Source organism: Eulemur rufifrons, chromosome 20 (assembly GCF_041146395.1).
Source record: "Eulemur rufifrons isolate Redbay chromosome 20, OSU_ERuf_1, whole genome shotgun sequence".
Lineage (NCBI taxonomy): Eukaryota > Metazoa > Chordata > Mammalia > Primates > Lemuridae > Eulemur > Eulemur rufifrons.
In genome coordinates this window covers 20,339,515-20,356,098 of record NC_091002.1, presented here as the reverse complement: position 1 = coordinate 20,356,098, position 16,584 = coordinate 20,339,515, and the positions used below count along the sequence as shown (strand labels likewise).

At 39.1% G+C, this 16,584-nt stretch overlaps 1 protein-coding gene across 3 annotated transcripts in view; it reads left to right on the top strand.

The window, feature by feature from the left end:
- RALGAPB (Ral GTPase activating protein non-catalytic subunit beta) overlaps nucleotides 1–16,584 on the top strand; it is a 98,090-nt gene that overhangs the window by 51,984 nt on the left and 29,522 nt on the right. For 2 of the 3 annotated variants that reach the window (XM_069496676.1, XM_069496678.1), the window contains 5 exons: nucleotides 962–1,091; nucleotides 2,977–3,110; nucleotides 7,141–7,323; nucleotides 8,352–8,503; nucleotides 14,036–14,223. In XM_069496676.1, the coding sequence (XP_069352777.1) occupies nucleotides 962–1,091; nucleotides 2,977–3,110; nucleotides 7,141–7,323; nucleotides 8,352–8,503; nucleotides 14,036–14,223 (787 nt within the window). The remainder of the gene's footprint in view (nucleotides 1–961; nucleotides 1,092–2,976; nucleotides 3,111–7,140; nucleotides 7,324–8,351; nucleotides 8,504–14,035; nucleotides 14,224–16,584) is intronic. The other variant, XM_069496677.1, reaches the window with a different exon arrangement.

Below are 16,584 nucleotides of genomic sequence, written 5' to 3'. Positions count from 1 at the left end.
CATCATCTCTTTCTAGCCCCTCTAGACCAAAGTTTGCAGGTCCCCCAAAATACCGATGCCTCTGAATTTAAAAAGCTTGCCAGAGACTTCAGTGCTCCCTGTTTCTGTCTTCAAAATATGTGATCTCTATACTTGGAATAGATGCTGGAGTATGGGGGAATTAATAGAGGATATTGGGGTAAGCTGGGTGGATGTAGTGTGGGTGATCAAATTATTATTAAGGAAATTAATTTCATGTCTCAGTACATGGTTAATAATAATTTACTGATCTGAATATAATAAATTGTGTTTCTATGGTAAAACAATAGGAGAAGTCTTTAACAGATAGGTTTATTAGCCCCTATACATAACAGGAGTTAATCTTCATGCTAACCTTAATATTTTATTGTTTGTGTTTTATGATATATTTACATTTGAAAGTTGCTGTTATTTGTGTTGTCTTGTTTTATTATTATTGTTATTTTGTAGAGACAGGGTCTCACTCTGTTGCCCAGGCTGGTCTTAAACTCCTGGCCTCAAGCTATCCTCCCACCCTGGCTTCTCAAAGTGTCAGGATTACAGGCATGAGCCACCACACCCAGCCTATTTGTGTTTTTTAAGATTGTATCCCTGTTCTGAAGTTTTGCTTGGGAGGCACTAGGGTATTTTCTTTAAGGACCCAATGTCATTAGCTACTGAAGTCTAGTGAAGATGAAAAAGGTCCTGGGCCGGCCCTTTGTAAACAGTGGCAAATAAGACCCCAGTATGGGCATCTATAGCCTTGAAACCTTTCATATCCTCTAGTAGATGGTGTCTGTGCAGAAAAACCACAGCAGTTTTAATCCTTTGTCAGTTTTTATCTGTGTATCAGTTTGTGCAATTTAGTTGGCACAATCCATTTTATCAGCATGATTTTTGATGATTGACTTCTGTTTATACTTGTAAACTATGCTAAATATTTGACTCATTTTCACTTGACTAGGGTGGTGGAGAAAATAACCTGAAGAGTCACAGTCGCACTAATAGTGGCATTAGTTCAGCAAGTGGTGGAAGCACAGAGCCCACAACTCCCGACAGTGAAAGACCTGCTCAGGCTCTCCTACGGGATTATGGTAAGCCATGTTTGTTGTTTTTGAAATTCACTATTTCATAGAATAACTTTAATGTTGCAATTTATAAAATAAACAAAAATTAAAATTTTTATCTTCATGATTTTTTAACGTACTTAGTATAATAGGATATTAGTCTAAAAAGCTAAAAAAAAGAAAGCAAATTTTTAAAATTTAGCTATATAGCTTTTAGTAGTTAGATTTTAGGTAGTTTATTAGAGTTTACAAATGGTGGTAATGGGTGGTTAGGAGGCATTTCTGGATTTTGTACCATGTGCTGGTGATAACAAAGTCAAATAAGATGTGGACTCTGCCTCAGAGCTCACAGTCCAAAGGCAGAGAGGTATAGTACGTCAATTATTGTACTGTGGTAAGAGGGTGATAGCGTATGCATTAGATAGCAACCCAGAGGAGAGTCTGTCTTCATGTTAAAACCTGTGTACCCGACTATGTCTTGTTAGATTCTTCAGTCACAAATTTTAAGTAAGAGTAAGGAAACATTTTTATTTTCTACCCCGCCAAATAAAACATTTGTCAGTGAAGCATCCTATTCAATGATGCGCTCTACCTTGGGCAGTTATTTTATGGGTTCTGTGAGTTTGTGGGTACCTTTATGTTTTTATACATAAATACTAACAGTGTATTGAATCTGTGAGTAATTTGTCCAACTAGATTGGAATGATATCTAGATTCTTAGTTGTGAGCGTAATTTTTTAATCACTTGGAGAGTTCATGAGCCATGTTCATGAGGTTCATGAATTCATAAGGCATGTTTTTATGGTTTCAGTTTGTAGTAAGTATCCTTGAGCATGTCAGATACATACAGTCTATGTGGATATTCTACTCAATTTAAATACTATACTTATAAAGAAGTTATTTAAATTGTTATCTTCATCATGTGTATAGATTTAGGTGTACTGAAGGTTGAAAATTTGTTTATTTTTCATGCTTTCTAAAACTTTTAAGCTAAAGAAATTTTCATATTAGTGCATGTGTTCTAATATAAATGTTTGAAGTGATTATTGTTTGTTTCAGCATTTTGAACTGGTGTTTAGTGAGCTCTGCTTGTAATGTCGTAAAATATTTTTTTACTAAGAAATCCAGATTTGTTTTAGTGTTGCATGAATGTCTCTCTTTAATGATCATTCCTTTTTCTGTTGTCACTGCCCTCTTTCTGATAGGATCGACAGGTATAATGTCCCTAAAGCTTCCTTTATAAATTCAATTTAATTTGTCCTAATTTAATTTGTCCTAATTTACTATTAGCTAAGTAGTAATTGCTTTAAATATAGAATTAGAGGCCAAATAAAAACTTGGTGGCTTGGTTATTTAATTTTCTTTTGAAGCAATAAACTAGTTTTAGAGAGTTAAATGTTAAAATATGTTTGAAAGGGCATTGCATGTGATTTTTGATGGTTTAAACCTTGCAAGTAATTTTGACAGGTGCTTTAAGGTAATTCCCAGCATCTGAGGAGGGTGTAAAATTTGAATTCTTTCCTCTATAAAATTCCAAAAAAAAATAACTGCTAGCTTTTTCATCATTTTTTTTTTTTTGAAAATGTAGCTGTCTATGAGTTGTAAATTTAGAAATTTTAAGATTTATGTTGTTATAAAAATGATACTGAAACTGCCAAATCCCATGGTTTTCTGTGTGAAAGTATGCAAGCCAGGACCTAGAAGCTGCTCTGGTCCGGTGCGCGTGCCCTGTGCACTGTTCAGTCAGGCTTGGCACTCAGGCCAGTGGGGCGGGGAGCATAGCACTGTATGGGTGCCCGTCATGTTCACTGTGGCTGCTGTGGTCTGTGCCTAGTGGAATGCTGTGCTTCTTGTTACTAATGCTTAGTTGTTTTCCCTCCCTGTGGGATGTGGCATTGGGGTTATATCCTAGCTCTTAATACAGATTCGGCTGCTGGGCTCCTGATTCGCAGCATTCATCTTGTCACCCAAAGACTCAACTCCCAGTGGCGGCAAGACATGAGCATATCACTGGCAGCTCTAGAGCTTCTCTCTGGCCTCGCAAAGGTGAGGAGGACATCTTTGTATTGTAACCTGGCAGCCTTCCGCCGTGGCTCATTTTTCTGTATCTCTTGACCTTTTGATGTGGGTATCGCAGTGCTGTTCATACTCAAACATAGTTCATATCCAAAGTGTGCAAAATTGAGCATCCAGGTAAAAATTTATAAAAGGAAACTTTACTTTTTTCTAAATAGGTTCAAAAGAGTATGAATGATATTTTTGCTGTTAAATTACAGAAAACATTTTAATACTTGCCATTTATTTATTCACATATAAAAGTAAAACACATACTGATTTTGTAAAGAGTGATTTTCCTAAAATATGCCATTTGTGATTATCTGTGACTCTCCCATCTTCCATTATCAGAGATAAGTGAAAATGGTTATACTTTTCGAATTTCTTCAGAGACGTTATCTCAGTTTTGTGGAATCTTGGATCTGAGTGGTCATTTGTACTTCTCTAAATGTATTCTTTTTTTTTTTAAATTAAATTCACAATAACATAAAATTAACCATTTTAAAGTAAACAGTTCAGTGGCGATTGGTGCATTTGTAATGTTGTATAACCATGACCTCTAGTTCCAAAACGTTTTCATCACTCCAAAAGGAAACCCTTTATCCATTAAGTAGTTTTGCTTCAGAGTCCCCATGCCCTCCAGTCCCTGACAGCCACCAGTCTTCATTTTATCTCTGGATCTACCTACTTGGACATTTCATATAAATGGAATCATACAATATGTGATCTTTTTGTGGAATCATGTAATATGTGACCTTTTATGTCTAGCTTTTTCACTTAACGTAATGTTTTTGAGTTTCATTTATGTTGTAGAATATGTCAGAATTTTCCTTCCTTTTATGGTTGAATAATATTTCATTGTATGAATATATACCACAATTTGTTTATCCATTCATCAATTGGTGGACATTTGGGTTGTTTCCATTTTTAGGCTGTTGTCGTTAGTGCTGCTGTGAACATGCATGTGCATGTGTTGGGTTGAATACCAGGTTTCAGTTCTTTTGGATGTATACCTAGGAGTGGAATTACTGGGTCATATGGTAATTCTATGATTAACTTTTTAAGGAACTGCCAAACTGTTTCATAGTGACTGATTGTTTTACGTTTCTACCAGCAGTATATGGGGGTTCCACGTTCTCTACTTCCTCACTAACATCCAGGTGTTCTCTTGTCAGTAAAATGGGCAGAATTATCTTGTGTACAACACCTGGTGCAGTGAGGATCAAATGAGATGAAATATATAAAACACTTTGTGAACAAAAAGGTGATATACACACACATCAGATGGTACTGTTTGGTATGATATAGTTTAAGCCCTCATTTTTCAGTTGTGGGAAAGGCTATGATTTACTCGTGTCATAAGAAACAAAATAGGCAAGAAAACCTAAGATGTTTTTACCACCACTTGGAGCTTACCTCAAAGATCCTCAGGCATAATAATTTTGTGAGAGGTAGTTACTGAATACAGAAAATAAAAACAGCCATTTGTGAGATTTGCAGGACCCCAGTGTCTTTAAGAGCAAAATACTGTTTCCTGTGACCTTTTAGTACACTCAGTAGTAAGAAATTAGCCCTAGATGGAGCGCTGCTCTGGACCTGCTTAACAGATCATAAAGGGCTAACATTACCTGATTTCTTGACTTTCTATAAAGCTACAGCAGTCAAAATAGTCTGGTATTGGCATATGGTTGGATGAATAGATCAGTGGAATAGAATAGAGAATTCAGAAGTAGATCCACACATACACAGTCATCTGATTTTTGACAAAGGTGCAAAGGTAATTCAACAAAGAAAGAATAGTCTTTTTCAACCAGTGGTGACGAAACAATTGGATACTCATATACCAAAAAAAACCCCAACACAAACTTTGATTCACACCTTGCACTATGAACAAAAATTAGCTCAAAATGGCCGGGCGCGGTGGCTCACGCCTGTAATCCTAGCACTCTGGGAGGCCGAGGCGGGTGGATTGCTCAAGGTCAGGAGTTCGAGACCAGCCTGAGCGAGACCCCGTCTCTACTAAAAATAGAAAGACATTATATGGACAACTAAAAATCTATATAGAAAAAATTAGCCGGGCATAGTGGCGCATGCCTGTAGTCCCAGCTACTCGGGAGGCTGAGGCAGTAGGATCGCTTAAGCCGAGGAGTCTGAGGTTGCTGTGAGCTAAGCTGACGCCACGGCACTCACTCTAGCCTGGGCAACAAAGTGAGACTCTGTCTCAACAAAAAAAAAAAAAAAAAAAAAAAAAATTAGCTCAAAATGGATTGTAGACCTAAAGATAAAGCCTAAACTATAAAACTTGTAGAAGAAAACAGGAGAAAAATTTTGTGACCTTAGGTTATACAAAGATTTCTTAGATATTACACTATAAATTGGGCTTCACCAGAGTTAAAAACTACTGTTCTTCAAAAAATACTGTTAAAAGAATGAGATGACAAGTCACAGACTGGGGAAAAAAAGCTTTCCAAAGGATATATCTCATGAAGGACTTGTATCCAGATTACATAAAGAACTCTGTCTATGCTATCATGGGACTAAGTGGTTAGATTGGCCTTAAGAAGCCCCTGCCTGACCTTGTGAGCATTGTGGACCTTAAAGATGAGACACTATCCACCACCCCTACCCTTTTAAGACAGAAGGTTAGGAAGCCAGAGCCACTTGTCATGCTCTGTCCAGTTTCCACTGCATAACAGGGTCTCCCTGGCAGCTGGATCTGGAGTCTGGATGTTGCTTCATAAAGACCTTTAATAAAATCTTTTAAAAAGATAACAACAAAAACCCTTTGATAATAAACAACCCAGTCAAAAAGCAGCAAAAGATTTGAATAGATGCTTTATCAAAGAAGATAGATGGCAAATAAGCACATGAAAAGATGCTCAATGTCATTAGTTATTAGAGAAATGCAATTAAAGCTGCAATGAGATACCACTACATACCTATTAGAATGGCTGAAATATAAAAGACTGACCATTCCAAATGTTGGTGAGGATGTGGAGGAACTGTTGATGGAAATGTTAAATGGAACAACCATCTTGGAAGACAGCTTGGCAGTTACTTAAAAAGCTAAACATATACCTATCATATGACCTAATCATTCCACTCCCAGGAGATAAGAGAACATATCTCCTTACAAAGTCTTGTATGTGGATGTTCTTAGCAGCTTTATATGTAATGTCCAGAAGCTGGAAACAACCCAAATGTCCATCAGCAAGTAACTGGATAAACAAATTGTGGTATATTCATGCAATGGAATACAATACACTTGGCAATAAAAAGGAATGAACAATTCATGCACACAAAAATGTAGGTAAATATGAAAATAATTATGCTGAGTGAAAGAAGCCAGACTCCCTCCAAGAGAGAAGGACATAGTGCATGATTTTATTTGTATAAACTGTAGAAAATGCAAACTAATCTATAGCGATAACAGATCAGCAATTACTGAAGGAGGGGTGCAAAGAGGAGTGGGAGGAAGGATTACAAAGGTGCATGAGGAGATTTTAGGGGTGATAGATACGTTCACTACCTTGATTCTGGTGATAGTTCACAGGTACGTACTTATGTCAAAAGTGACCATTTGCACACTTTAAATATGTGTAGTTTACTGTAGGGTAATTATAACTCTGAGCAGCTGCACAGAACTTTGTGCAAAGCATAGAACATCACTGTGAGGTTGGGTTATGAGCCTTAAAAATGTGCACACGGTCCACTGCCAGCTAGCCTTTGAATTTCTGGCAATGATGAGCAGGTGTGCCCAAGGGATTTGGGTTTTAGGGCATGAAAAACTATGCTGAAACAAAATATTATTAATATTATATTTTAGGATTCGAAAAAGGGACTATCTTCATAGAGTATCATATGATAGTATATCTGAAACATTCTGTTCCTGTATATAAAAAAGCAAGACTTCCTGGGGTGTATCACATTCTCAAATAGGTCAAACCTTAGTGCAGCTGCTTTAAAATTAGTACAGTGGTTCCTACCTGACTCTCTTTGTTCCCCAAATGAATATGCTCAGGTAAAGGTGATGGTTGACTCAGGAGACCGGAAGCGAGCCATCAGTTCCGTGTGCAGCTACATTGTGTACCAGTGCAGTCGGCCAGCTCCACTTCACTCCCGGGATCTGCACTCCATGATCGTGGCAGCCTTTCAGTGTCTCTGTGTCTGGCTGACAGAGCACCCTGATATGCTAGATGAAAAGGTGAGTTTCTTTAATATTAAACCATTAAGTAGAAACAAAAATGTATGTTGGGAAAATGCCTTTTAAAAGAGATTATCTAAATTTAAATATAGTATTGCACACTTTAAACTTGTTAGGTTTCAGTAAAATCCTTGTCCTTTGAGTACAACTTGAAAGCTGTCATCATGCTTATATTTGATTACAAATTAACCGAGAGAGAAGTTCTTTAGAAAGATGAGACCTCAGCTAATTTATCTGAACTATCAAGACTGTTCTTTCTTGAGAGGATGGTAGCCTTGGGATATCTAGTAGGTGCTTTGGTCATCCATTACTAAACCAAGAAGGGCAGTTGATTGCCAGGCTGCAAACCTAGAGCACAGTTTGTTCATAAAGGTTGTTTCTATCTAAAAATGTTATTTCACACTCATTTCTCCCCTTTCAAGTGGGCACAGATGTCTAGTCTGCTTTCTCTGCCTTTGTTCTATGTAATACCTTCCTTATAGGGAGGCAGGTATTATAAAGAATTCACAGTATAAGTAAGAGATATCAGGGTCATTGGATATTTATAGAGGCCTTTATGTAATTTTAAAAATAGTATTGATTAAATCTTAGCCATTTTCACTATGGCTTCTAAAGTTATGAAACCAGAAATTGCTTAAAAATGTCAATCACTGATGAGTTTCCTTTGGCTAATCTAATATGTCTTAAATTGCCCCAGGTTTAACTGAATTACTGTTACATCTCTTTCACTTGTGCTTTCGTGATTTATAGTCCATGGTAATTTTATAAGAATTGTGACTATAAAGTTGAATTGAATTTATCTTATTTAACCCTCTGAATACTCAAATTTAGTTCTTTAAAGAGAAATTGGAGAGGGTATAAATTTATTATATTACAATGAAATTAATATATGCCTATTAAAGAAAGTTGGGAAGAAACTGGAGTCCTTCCACCGAAACACAACCACTGTTAGCATTTTGATGGATTTCCTCATCTGTTCATAAGAAAATTGTGTTAAAAAAAAGTTGATCTGCTTCTCCTTTTTCTAGGACTGCCTTAAGGAAGTACTGGAGATTGTGGAACTGGGTATATCAGGAAGTAAGTCCAAGAACAGTGAGCAAGAGGTCAAGTACAAAGGAGATAAGGAGCCAAACCCTGCATCTATGAGGGTAAAGGATGCTGCTGAAGCCACCCTAACATGGTATGAAAGTGACCACACAGGGATTGTGCCTAGGAATTGGTGGGGTTAGCAGTGACCCATGTTGTTTCATCTCTTGCCTGATTGTTTAGCATTAAGTGACTCAGCCGCTTTAGGATACTTTTCTCCAGAAATAAAATGGAAAAAAACAAAAGTTTTTTTTAACCTGTTTTTTAGACCAAAAGAAACCAGGAACTTGGGGCTGAGAGTTTTGAGTCCTTTTTTTCTTTTTTCTTTCCTTATGTAAAAACCCCATTCTTGGCTATGAGTCCTTGTTTTTCTATACTGGTTGACAGCAATTCAAGTCATATCATGTTAGAGCTGGGAAGGATCTTGGAGAGACTTACTCCAGCCCCTCACCTTGATGGTCAAGTCCAGAGACAGGATCTGTCTGTCTGTGGTCACACTATTAGGTCTGCTTCCCAGCTCAGTGGTCTGTGTTTTTTACTACACCATTTATATTATGTAATATGGGTTCATTCAGCCAAGATTTATGAACTCTCTCTCTGAAGAACTGGTCATAGGATCATAAAGATAAATCAGATTCAGTTATGACCACCTGTGCACCATCTTATCCAGTAAGCAAGATACGAACACAAATAGCTATAATATTAGGTGGAAATTAAGTGCTCCAAGAGAAGATGTACAAATAAAATGCTTGAGAATTGGAAGAGGAAATGAGTACTTCCAGATAAGGGGAAATCATAGTAACATTCCTAGGGAAAATGACATTGGGCCTGACTCTGAGGGGATGGGTAAAGTTAGAGCTACAAGGCAGGGTGGTTAAGAAGGCACCAAGCCTGCTATTTCAAGCATTTTGGTAGTAAAGTGGTAGAGACAGAGAGGCTGGTACCTTAAAAGAGTAGCAGAGAAAGTTGAGAGAGTTTGTGTTTGGCTGGCAAGTGAGGAGAGTGGAAGGAGTTAAAGAAGGCAGTTGAGGCACAATTGTGGACTGAAGGGAACAGTGAAGTGCGGAAGGTTAGGTGGAAGCATAGTACAGATGGAAAGGTGGGGCTAATGAAAGGATAAGTGTGGATGAGGACCCAGAAAATCTGTATAAAATCAGGAAGGGGGACTGTCAAGTCAGTCTGGGTTGGCTTATCTTGGTCTTAGTAAAGTGGCAGACAAGATCACTTGAAGATTTATATGTAAGTCAGCCCTTACCAAGATCTCAGCATCTTCTGTGAGTGCAGTGGCCTGTGCTTACTTGGGGTATGCACAGTGAAGTTGGATTTGTTTCTCTTCCTCGTGGGCTTAGGTCATTCAGTAAATTTTTAGAAGAGTGCTTCCTGTAGTTTAGCCCTGCTCACTATGCTGTGGACTTTCAGTGACTTTGTGGAGGTTTGGTTAATTGCTAGACTATCAGAAAAATGTGAGTACAGTTGCTGAAGTATGTGCCTATGCTGATTTTATTACTAGAAGTAATAAAAGTTCAGAGAGAAGACCGTGTGTGAGCTGGGCTAGCCTTAAAAGTGTCATAAAACTAAAACTTGATGTATGCCTTGAAGAGATGAGAAGGATATGGAGAGAAAGGGGAAGGACATTTCTCACTGGGAGCTCGTCATTATACAACAGTAAGTTTGCTTCATCCTAGCCTGGATAGGGTGTTCCTGTGAGAGTATGCCTGGCAGTGAGGATTGGACATATGCTCGGGAGGCGTAGAGAGCCCCAGGATGCTTCTCCCTAACCTAGCCAGTAGTTACCTAGATGGCTCTTCCGTTTCTCTTCAGCTGTCTTGTCTTTGCCAGCAACTCTACAAATGATATCTCAGTCTTGACAGGTGCCCTGAAGAGTACTGTCATCATGAAACACATGCTCAACTACATTTCTCTGTTCTCTCACAATTGTTAATATCACTGCTGTTTGCCAGTTATGCAAAGACAAACCTTTGGCTGTCTCTCTGATTTATCTTTCTGTCATTCCCCATATCAAGCCAGTGACTATTTCTAGTAGACTTTATTTTTGTAAAATATTTCCTCCATTCTCTGCAACCTCAGATAGCAAACTGGTCCCAGCCCTCCTCACTTCTTGCCTGATTTCCTTGTTTTCAGTCTCAACCCCTTCCTGGTCATCTTACGTTCTATTGCTAAACTCATCATCCTTAAGCACAATTTTTTTTTTTTTTTTTTTTTGAGACAGGGTCTCACTCTGTCACCCAGGCCGGAGTACAGTGGTGTCATCACAGCTCACTACAACCTCAAACCTCCTGGGCTCAAGTGATCCTCCTGCCTCAGCCTCCTGAGTAGCTGGTACTACAGGCACACGCCACCATGCCCGGCTTTTTTTCTTGTAGATACAGGGTCTTACTATGTTGCCCAGGCTGGTGTTGAACTTCCACCCTCAAGCAGTCCTGTCAAAGGGCTAGGATTACGGGTGTGAGTCTTTAAGCACAATTTTGATCCTGCCTCTTGAGTGAATAAAAACCTTGAGTAGATCTCTGTTTCTTGCCGTGCTATCTGAACTCCTTGGTCAAACTCATTCCTTCTGCCATAGTTGGGCAGAAGGAACTTGTGGCTGTAAACTGGCCGTGCTCATACCTGCCTGTGCTCCTTCCCTGGGTTTCAGGGTCTCCCTTTTCTCCCCTCAGCCACTGTTCGAGCTAGTATCAAATCTAGCTACTTCCATGGGACTTTCTTTGGTTATTCTGCTTCTGAAGGATGACTCTTTTCTGCACCTCTATGTTCATTCTGTCTGACCCTACCACACAGCATGGAATTCTATACTGTCATGATTGTACCTGGTTCTGTTGGGTACGTGCCAGCATTATCTCCCCAATCTGGGTAGAGGTCACATTTATATCTTTCTTTGACAACCCTCATGATGCTGAGTACATAGTAGACAATTATGGAGTACGGATTAACTGGTTGAGTTTTTTCCCATTGGCATACTAATACAAATTCACAGTTAGGACTCTTGGAAGTCATTTCAACAGCCCCTTTGCTTAAGACATTTACCAAGTTATTTATCTTCTAATTTTCACAGTTCTAAACTTGATATGTTTTACATTGAGCTAAACTCTCTCCCACTTTAACTTCTACCCATTGGTTCTGAGTCAGAGTTTTGTTAGTGAAATCCTTTTTGTCTGGGCAGTAGTGGTAACTGAAGGTAATGCTCGTGTTCTCTCTGAGTCATTTCTGCCAGTACCTTGAGATTTTTTTTTGTATTACAGAGATTCAAATACCTTTATCATTCTGGTTACTCTCAACTGGTGTAGATTTGACTATGTACCTCTTATAGGTGGTTTACTGAGTACTATATTCTAGATGTGGTTTAATGATCTTTAAACCCTGTAGATTACTATATTTTCATTAAAATGTTCTCAGAGACTGCATTGGATTTTTGAGAACCTGGTGATTTGCATTAAGTCAACTAAAATCCTTTAGTCTTTTTCACATGTTTACTTTTCATCTGTCTTTCTCCTCCTGTACTTACTTATTTGGGGGTGTTTGAATATAATGTACAGAACCTGAAATTTCTTCATGTAGGGTTTACCTCCTTATTTTTAGTCTTTTAAGATTCTTTTGGATCTCAGCTCTTACTCTGATATATCTGGAGCTCAACTGCAGATTTTTTTTTTTTTTTTTTGAGACAGAGTTTCGCTCTGTTTCCCTGACTAGAGTGCAGTGGCATCATCTTAGCTCATAGGAACCTCAAACTCCTGGGCTCAAGCAGTCCTCCTGCCTCAGCCTCCCAAAGTGCTAGGATTAGAGGTGTGAGCCACCATGCCTGGCTGTCAACTGCAGATTTCATGAGTCTGTGCTTTGTGTTCTAATCAGAGATGTTGATAAAAATATGGAACAGATACAGACTCACAAAGCACATCACCAGAGGATTTCCTTCAGGTTCACAAGAATTTTTAAATCTTATCTACAAGATTATCATGATACACTGTCAAATACTTGTATGTCTTAATTTCAGAGATATTTATCTGCCTTTCTAATCTGCTCAATATCCAGAAGAGAAAATGTGGTTAGGCTGGTATGGTTTGATCTTAGTGACCTATTCCCTTACTCGCAACCTGTTTGATAATGTCTTAGAATCTCGCATGGAACATGGCAAGCTCACTTGGCCCATATGCTTTGTGGTGTCCATCTCTGTCACATTTTAGAAAACTAAGGCCCCATTTTCTCATGACTGATTTCCTAGTATTTCCCGCAAATCATTAGAGGCCTGAATTTAACATTAGGTTCTCTTGATCCTTGAAATTCTTAGTCCTCCTTCTAAGAGGAGAGAAAGTGGAAGGAGCAGTGTTGCCTCCCATTATCAGAGATCTTGGGGTTTAAGCCTTAGAGTGAAAGAGTAGAGGAGAGGCCATTCAAGCTGAGGATTGAGATGACAAAAGTGTTGCTGTGGAATATTGGTTTTCCAAATGAGATGCACCTGAAGGTTCACGTGATATTAGAACCACAAGATAAAATCTTTGTTTTAATTACAATATACTTCCTCTTTGTGCTTCAGTGTCTTCATTCTGAAATGGGAATTATAATGGTACCCATCTCATAGGATTGTTATGAAACTATTTGAAATAATGTGTGTAAGTGCTTAAAATAGTGCCTGGCACATAGTAAGTGCTATGTAAGTTATTGTTAATTGAATGTATGCAGAAATCTATATGGATATAAACATTTTGAAAGTTCAGGCTTGATCAGCTGAATTCCAGTTAGCATTTTTCTTTATATAGTTTTGTTTAATAATTACAACAGTTCTGCGAGATGTAGCTATTAGTGCCTGAAGTTCCTTGTCTGTAAAGTGAGTGTAATACCTACTCATGATCATACAGTGAGAAGGCAGCAGGCCCTGGTTTCTGGTCTCTTGATAATCACCTATCTCTTCTGAGCCTGAATTTCTTCATCTGAAAAACGAGGGGGTTTGGCTGATCTTTTTCTAGGTCCGGAATGCTTTAGCTAGAATAATCCTGAACCCTGGAGCACACCAGCAGATTTTTTAATATATCTTTAGGACTTCAGGGTTGTGAGTGTTGTTAGTCATGTTCCCTGGATAGCAAACTCTGAGAGAAATTTGCTTGCAAGAAGTTTATTGGAAAGTGCTGTCAGGATCAATCCCTATGGGGAAATTAAGGAGACAGGACTGGGTAGAGGGAGGCAGTAAATTGTGATGCAGTTGCAACAAAGCGCTCTGGAGCTGGCTTGACTCTTTGGAGTTCTTTTAGCTGGGGAGCATGCTAGGATGTTATATCCCTGTGTCAACCGTTCATTGCATGGGGTCTGTCCCAGAAGGAAGCTGTGCTCTTGGGTGAGGTGGTTCTCGTTGACCATGGGCAATCCCTGGAGAGGGACTCAGCTGAAAGCTGTGGCCACCATCTGCCTGCATCGAGGGGAATGGGCCTTTCAATCTTAGAGGGGAGAATCTGGACAGCACACCATGGCATTTATCTTGGGGGAAAAAATCTGACAATGTCGAGAGAAAGCATGGCTGTCTATTAAAATTCAGAATAGCAGAAGGACACATTAATTCGTGAGGTAAACTGAAGATTTTGCTTTGGTAATTAACTGTTATCTTTTCCATTCTCCGTAGTATTATGCAGTTGCTTGGTGCATTTCCTTCACCCAGTGGTCCTGCCTCTCCTTGTAGTCTGGTGAATGAGACCACTTTGATTAAATACTCCAGGCTGCCAACTATAAACAAGCATAGTTTCCGGTACTTTGTCTTGGATAACAGTGTCATCCTGGCAATGCTGGAGCAACCTCTTGGAAATGAACAGAGTAAGTTTTAGCACTTTGAGCCTTCTCTACTGCTAAATCAGTATGTTCATCAGTACTATGAAGCTGTTTCCAGAGTCAGAGAAGAAGAGACTACAGATTCTAAGTAATTGTGCATCTGTTAGAAAGGCTTCTAGCTATGAGACTATAGCACCTGAAAAATAGGGGGTCAGGAAATAGAACAAAATTTACATACTAAATAGAGTCTTTAAAGGCTCTTTATGTATATCAGAAATGGCTCTGTAGTTTTTTTAATTAATTTATTTTTTTTGAGACAAGATCTTGCTCTGTTGCCCAGGCTAGAGTGCAGTGGCATCACCATAGCTTACTGCAGCCTTGAATGCCTGGGCTTGAGTGATCCTCTTGCCTCAGCCTCCCAAGTAGCTGGGGCTACAGGTGCATACCACCACACTAGCTAATTTTTCTATTTTTAGTAGAGATGGGGTCTCACTCTTACTTAGGTTGGTCTTGAACTCCTGACCTGAAGCAACCCTCTCGCCTCAGCCTCCCAAAGTGCTAGGATTATAGGCATGAGCCACTGCACTTGTGGAATGGCTCTGTAGTTTTATAAAAAGTTTATTTTAGTGGGCTATTTTATGTTGTTTATCAGTGTCATGCTTTCTTCCCTTTTGAACTTTGGATCCTGCCCCTGTACTCCCCTGCCCCGCACTTCTGTTGTTTTATTTCAGTCATTTGGTATGCCATTCACACAGGCTAGAAATTTGGTTGTCATCTTTGCCTGCTCTGTGTTGTTACCCCCTTATATAATTAATTTCCAAGTTTCCCCTTCCCTAGTGACTTTTGAATCTTTCCTGTCCTCTGTATTCCTCCCAGTACATCTGAATACAGGGCCTTATTATTTCTTACCTAGATTGTTACAGTTGTTTCCTGCATGGTCTGATTCCTTCCATCCGCACACCCCCTTGCTAACTCCAAAATTTATTTACCCTTATTTCCATCCTGCTTGCTGCCACCATAGTATTCATCCTCAAATACAGATCTGACCAAACCAGTCCCCTACTGAAAACCCTTCAGTGATTTTTCTATTAACACAACATGCACTGTTTTCCTCCCTTCCTTGCCCCCAGTTATAAACCATCTCAGAGTATGTGATTACCACTGCAAGGCAAACTACTCATAGTACATTTTTTCCTGATGGTAATTGGTATAAGCCAGTATGTAAAGGAAGCATGTTTCCAGAGAGACCCTTATTGCTGGGAAGGTGAATAAAAGTGAAGGTTATGGAATCTGTGCCCATAAAGAGATTCAGGGAGTCACCAGGTGTACCATTCCTTCATTTACAGCTGAAAAAACTAAGGCTCGGAGAGGACATTTGATTTGGCTAGGGTTACTTGAGAAGTATATGGTATGGTTAGGACTGGAACCCAGATTTTCTAAATCCTATGCTGTCCCTTTCTGATATTGTTGTGCCACAATAGGATTTGCTCGGAGATTAAAGACTTGCCTTCTTGCCTTTGCAAAGGTGAACAGGGTCTTAAAGTCCTGTGTCCATTGTATATAGGAGTAGGATCTCATAAATCCATAAAATGAAAGTGAGACTTTTCCCTGTAGTTTTGGATAAAAGAATACCATCGTAAATTTCCATCATGTTGTGGTGAGATACAGTGACATCAATATGAAATAGACTGAGGCCTTTTATCATTGCCCAACTCCAGAAGTACTGGTCCCAAGTCTTTTCTGCAGGTACCTCTTCCTTCTCTACCCCTGACTGAGGCTTGCTTGGCTTTCTTCCCTAGGCCGCTGTGCCTACTATTCACAAACGATTCCTTCAGCCTCCTACTCCCAAGCCATCTGCTGAAGAGTCTGCAGAATCCCAGTGTCCCCTTCGGGTTTCCTGGTCTTTTTCCAGGTTTTTTAGGACTCCCCTTCTCTCTTTCCAAGTAATTACATTGCATAGGAAGTCTATCAAAAATGTAAACAATTGGAATTTTATAGATTTACAAGGGCATTTTAATAGTTTATTATAATAGTTAATAACAGAAGAAATGAGAGAGAGAAGTTTAACTCCTACACCTGAGACAAAAGTAGGGAATAAGAAAAAGGATCTGGGTCACTCAGGAAGTCCATCCTGAGTTCTTTACCGCTACCACCACCACTCCGCCCCTGAACTTCTGCTGAGATGGAGCAGTGCCTGCCTGTGGTGGGCAGTGGTACACAAAGGCGTAGGCAAATATAGCATGAACACTGCAAACAATCTCTCTTCCTACATTTAGGTTGTTCCCAACATTGGAAGGTGAAGAATATTTGCTAGGACAGCATTTCCTAAAAGTGTGTATGTGGACCACCAGAGGTCTGTGAGATGATCTTAGTTGATACATTGGTGAACATTATTTTATATATTTT